Below are 6,000 nucleotides of genomic sequence, written 5' to 3'. Positions count from 1 at the left end.
AAATTCCATGGTATTGAAGAAGTATGATTTGAAAGCAATCAGACCATTGACATATATGACAAAAGCCAGTCAGTGTTTTATTTAAATTTGCACCAGACAGAAGCTTTAGTAATGCCGAGAAGCAGCAATGAAATGTTTGCTGAGTGCATGATATAGGTTTTATTTGAAAGTATCTAACAAAAAATCTTGTAAGGCACTCCAAAATAACTCTTCACCTGCGGCCTTTCACAAATAGGACTTCTTTTTTATCTTCTGTTTTTGAGCACACGTCAAACACACATCCTTGTGGCCACAGTCCTCGTATAATGCTCGCAACACTTTAGGACCAAACTTTGTATGACATATAGCACAATCTTCAGCCTGAAAGAATCAACAGCAAACCACATGATTTATTTAATTTGACAAATTTCACTAAATAATACTACTAAATGCAACTTTTAAGAAGAAACCCAACATTCCAGAAAAGTTTCAAATTTCGATCAGTACAAATTCTACCTCCGGCAACACTGCTGATATGCTAGACAATTTATTTGTTTCCTGTCTGGCATTTTCGAGTTCTTTCTCGAGCTCATTTTTCTCTTCAAGCGTTCTCTGTAGAAATTGTTGTTTTTCCTTCTGAACCTTTTCTTTGATCTGACATCATATGACAAATTCGAAATAGAAATTAGTCACTAACAGAATTAAATTTTATTGAAATTCCTAGATCTGACAGCATTTGTTACAAAACTTACCTCCAAGACTTGTTTATGGTGCTTTGCTTGCAGCTCTACTTTCTTTTCGTGTAATTTTTTCTCAAGCTGAGCATACTTCTTTTCCATTTTAGCTTGCAAGTCTTTTTCAAGTCTCTGTTCTCTCAAAATTATTTTTTGCCTAATCTCAGCTAGCTTTTTCCTGAAAAAAATGGAAAAGTCTCATGAAATCATATAAAACAACAAAAGATTGTTTTTCTTTCCAGGAGTTTGGAAATGCATACTTTTGCTCGTTCTTTTCTTTCTCAATTCCTTCTTCCAGTTCATTTTCAGTCTTCATATATTCTTCAGTTTCCTTCTCAAAATGCATTTTATTTGCATACAGCTTAGCTCTAATTTCTGTCTCTCGCTGTTGATAACGAAGATATTTCTCTTTCATAAGCTTATCAAACTTTCTTCTGTTTTCCTCCATCTGCATTAACAATGTTATCAACCAAATGTAATTTCTATCTGACATTTTTCTTTCTTTTTTGAAAAATATCTACGCAATGAGATATACACATTATAACTTAATATTACAGTCACGTGAATAAGGTATACCCAAGAAGAACCGAGGTTTCTATGACTTTGATTTCTATTTCTCGATTAAATGCTCTCGAGTCCCTGTTAATGTGTATATAATCAACTTTACCTTCCTTGAAAGAAGGTAATATGTAATAAGGGAATCTGTATTCTGAAAATTACCTTCAATTTATGACATCTTTCTCCTTCATCTTGCTGTTTCCTATAATGTTGAACCTCGTCATCTTTCTTCTTCAGTTCTTCTTCCACCCGATTAACTTCAAGCTTCTCAGACTCCAATGCTTGTTTTTTTTGTTCTCTTTCTTCCTCAAGCTCTTCAATGTCTCTGCACACTTTTTCAGTTTCCTGTATTTAATTTCAATCAGAATATTACCTCGATAAAACAAAGCAAAACCAACCAGATATTATAGCCGTGTAGCTAGCTTTCCATCAGGAGCAATTTGGAAAGTTACAAAAAGAGAAAGTTGTACTGATATATATATATATAGAGAGAGAGAGTGGTCACAAAAGAAAAATATTTGGGACTGTTTGATAAAATTAATTATAAAGGAAAAATTTTATGCCAGAAAGGGGACATTTAATACAGTGTCTGGATGAAATCATTAGGCTCTTCCTTTACAAATTGTAATCTACAAACCAGCTGTATAGCAGATACCAGAACAGAAAATTTTAATGATTATTTTGTGTGCATTAATACAAAAATCATATATTACAAGCTTGGACAGTATCAACATCGGTGCAAATTTCTGATTTCCTGTGGATCAATTTATCAAACCACCATATGTGATAATGCATATTATTTGCAAATCAAGTTAGGCTATGAGAATCTAAGAATATCAAACAAAGAAGAAAACATGGACATGTAAATATTCACTTTAGTTCTCTTTCATACCAATTATACTCATATTCCCCCCAAAAGGATCAATCTTAAAAGTTTCAAATGTGTACATGAGAAACCAACATGTACTAGAATGGAACAATACTTTCATTCTAAGCTGCCCACCCTGGTTCGGGCTCAGGTTTTGGTTCAAGGGTTGGGTTTGCACATTCAAACAAAATGCTTTCTTGGGGTTGGGTTTGTTTTGCGTTCGGCCATACAAAAACATATAAAACATTAAGCCTAATATACATATTTTAATTTACAATAATATTTGTAAATTTTATAAAATATGATGATGAAATTATAAAAGAAAATCAATGTTATAATTTATAAATATCAAATTTAATATAATATAATATACATAAAATTAACATATAATAAAATATTAAGAAAACTATATAATGTCCCCTTTCTGGGTCGGTCATGATTGATACCTTTAAATCAACTATAATATTCATAATAGTCATTTCATCTATCAAATGTTATAATTATTAGGATTTAGGCATTATCCAAGTTGCCTAAACACCCTCTATGGACTCTCAAAGTTTGTATGTCCATTTCACGAAAAATTTACAGAATGCTAACCCTTAAACTCTATTGGGATAAGATCCATTAGATTGCATTTATACAAGCCCCTCCTTGGTAATGCTCTATTCTTCTTAGCCAAATAGTAGGATTGATATGTAGATATATATTGTTGATTTTTCTATTATAGTTGATATTACAATATCATTATTGTAAATTATATTAATGTTAAGAGTAAAGCATTAATGTAATTTCATTTATTAAATTACCTTTACTCCCTTCTTAAGATTTCCCTTTATCCACTTGCATTTTCATTTAATAATTAATTAGTAATTAATAAATGTCATTTACATCTTAGGGTTTCCCTTTTAGGTTTTTCAATCTCCTTCTATAAGGATTGATCATTTGTAAATATCTTTCATTCTTTTGAATTTGATAATATAATCTACATATTCTCAAAGCAAACCCCTTGCCTCTTCTTTGTCTTTTCTTATTTGTGACAGGTTCTTGCAACCAAGTGTTCTTCGGGTTTTATGGATTTGTATTGCTCAAATCCTTCATGGTATCAAAGCTTAACCTACTGTAGCTTGTTCTTATTTAGAAAAAAAGATGAATGAGAGTTTGACAGAATAGATTTGACTCTTTTCGAGTTATTTTTTGTGAAAATAGGTGGGTCTTTTGAATTCAGAGTACTTTGAGGCCAAACAGACCTCACAGTTGGATTTTGAAGATGTCAAAACCCCTATTTTTATATAAAATCTATCGATTTTGGAAAACATTGATTGGGAAGGCAAAAAAAATTGCATACAAGGGTTGTACAACCTATAGCACACATATCAAGGTATGTGTATGATTTTTTTAACAAAATTTGAAAAATGGTGACAAACATCGCTGAGGTTATCCTAACCTGGTGATCGGCTTCACGACATGCAGTCGCCGTAACTACACAACGCCTTCGCAGGATCTTGTCGTCATGGCCTAGCCTGCTACCCCCTACCTCTCCTCCAACTGTGCGTCGCCACAAGGCCACCTCTATCTCCCCTACCTAGTCTACAGCAATATGGGGGATGCAGAGGCTTAATTTTTAGCCCTTTTTCAATTTTTGAGGTTGTTTGAATTTTTTTCTTTGCTACAAAAGCCTTTTTGGTTTTTTATCTCTAACTTGAGCATACGGAGGTGTTTTTTGGATCCGAAAGAAGCATTGAAAAGATGATTTAGAGACGAACATGATGGTGAAGGTATTTTTTAGATTTTTTTCTAGTTTAGTACCTATTTTTTTGCTCAAAGTCAGATGATGTCTTCTATCTTTTGAGGGACGTAACTTGCTCATTTTTGTTCCATTTTTCAATCCAAAAGAAGCATTTGAAAGCTCTTCCCAAGCACTTCCCAAATGCTCTATCATTTTACCAGTATTTATTACCAAGTATTTGTGATACTCAACTAAGTTCTTTTTGCTCTATTCTTGTATACACATTCCTTCTGCAAGCTGGGATTTGGTTTTTTGCACTATGGGGGGTGTTTTTCCATTATTTTCTATTACAATATCAGTATATCAAAAAACTTCAAAACACTGGCCGAGACCTCTTCTTGTCTAATACTTCTAAACCCACATAGCTATCACACGTGAAAATCTACTATGCAATGGCTGCTCCTTTCAAAGGGTTTGTGGTCTTGTTTAGATATAGTACAACCAATATTTCAGAGTCAATATCAAACTTTATAGCATAGGAATAAGATGGATGAAGCCATGGGTCTAATTTCTTTGAGTGTTTTAGATAGCTTACATTTCATCTTATGAGTGTTCCACTCCTCAAGAAATGTGGGACAAGTTCAAGGACTTGTTTGGTACCATCAATGAGTTCAAAACACTTCAGATTGAGGCAGAGCTTACTTCACTTGTACCATATGTTTTTCCCCTCTATTGAGGACTTTCTCATGAGGTTCAAATAGTAGAGAACTTTGTTACAGGGATGCGGAAAAGAAAAAATGGATAAGGAGTGCATCTATTTGATTCTATCAAAGCTTCAATGAAACTTTCAAATTTTCTTTTCTATCTTCCATTCCACTATGAATGCTTTGGGCCGTAGATTTACCATGACCACTTTTGAGGTTTTTTGTGATCGATTAACTAGAGAGCAGTCAATGCTTACACAGTTGGATACTATCACAGGTTCAAGGACACAACCATTAGTTGCTTAGACATCTAGAGGGAAGCCAAAGCAGAAGCCAAAGCCCAAGACAGATTCAACAGGCAGTGAGAGTTCCTCCAAGCCTAGTCCTAAATTAGATGCTTGGAAAACCACTCTGAAGGATAAATCTTCTAAGTCAGGTGAGTCTTCCTCTAAGACTAAGATGTATATAGGTGATCCTTGTAGTTTTTGTGGCAAGGAAGGACATCTAGTTTCCAAGTGTTGGAAATGTCTTGAGGCTTTAGAGAAGGCCATGCAACAACATAGTATTTCTTCTCCGAAGCCACCACCTCCTCCTTCAGGGAAAGAACATGCTCTTTCTATACAAGCATTTTCTTCTACAACTACTTAGATTCTTGATTCAGGTGCTTCCCACCATATGACACACTCACCTGATTTGGTTACCTCTGTTGCTCAAAGTGTTACTACATAATATGCAGTTGGTGACTCTTTACAGCTTTCAGTTTCAGATTCAAGAACTATCTCTTTAGAGGGTGGTTCACTACAAAATGTTTTCTTGGTTCCTACCATTTCTACGAACCTCCTCTCTATCTTTCAGATTTGTCATTCTAGCTTTGGTAAGACAGTCAAGTTCTCACCACATGATGTGGTTATTCAAGACCTCCATGATCCTAACTTCACTGTTTCTACTGGGAGTGTTGATCTTCAATCTCACTTATATCAATTTGATGGCTTTGAGAGCTCTGATTCTACATATGTTTCTCTTATTGCTCATGCAAACACTATGAGCAATCTTTGGCATGAGTATTTTGGATATGTCAACTGTAGATATCTACAACAGATGAGTACACAAGAGCTAGTGATTGGGCTACCTCAGATCTCTTGTAGTGACGGTGTTTGTCAAGGTTGTACACTTGGCAAACATCATAGAGATCCATTTCTAATAGGTAGATCCACACATGCTAAGGCACCATTGGAGTTGATACATAATGATCTTATGTCATTCCCCACTCCATTCTTCTTAGGTGCTCGATATGTTCTTAACTTCATAGATGACTTCTCGAGATGCACATGGATGTACTTTTTGAAGTACATGTCTGATTTTTTTGATTCATTCCAAATCTTTAAGACATTTATGGAGAAGCAGTCCAATTTTTTGTTAGGTGTATACGCA

General features: G+C 34.4%; 1 protein-coding gene across 1 annotated transcript in view; it reads right to left on the bottom strand.

The window, feature by feature from the left end:
* Positions 1-225: 225 nt before the first annotated feature.
* LOC149527953 (uncharacterized) overlaps positions 226-6,000 on the bottom strand; it is a 55,449-nt gene continuing 49,674 nt past the window's right edge. Inside the window, exons 4-10 of the mRNA XM_089811219.1 lie at positions 3,584-3,721; positions 1,909-1,911; positions 1,434-1,616; positions 974-1,161; positions 732-891; positions 496-633; positions 226-360 (exon numbers count right to left, since the gene is read on the bottom strand). Coding sequence (XP_089667345.1) covers positions 226-360; positions 496-633; positions 732-891; positions 974-1,161; positions 1,434-1,616; positions 1,909-1,911; positions 3,584-3,721 — 945 coding nt within the window. The remainder of the gene's footprint in view (positions 361-495; positions 634-731; positions 892-973; positions 1,162-1,433; positions 1,617-1,908; positions 1,912-3,583; positions 3,722-6,000) is intronic.

This window comes from Cupressus sempervirens, chromosome 11 (assembly GCF_028749045.1).
Source record: "Cupressus sempervirens isolate cs-2001-9-10 chromosome 11, ASM2874904v1, whole genome shotgun sequence".
Taxonomy (NCBI): domain Eukaryota; kingdom Viridiplantae; phylum Streptophyta; class Pinopsida; order Cupressales; family Cupressaceae; genus Cupressus; species Cupressus sempervirens.
This window is presented reverse-complemented; position numbering and strand designations above follow the sequence as displayed.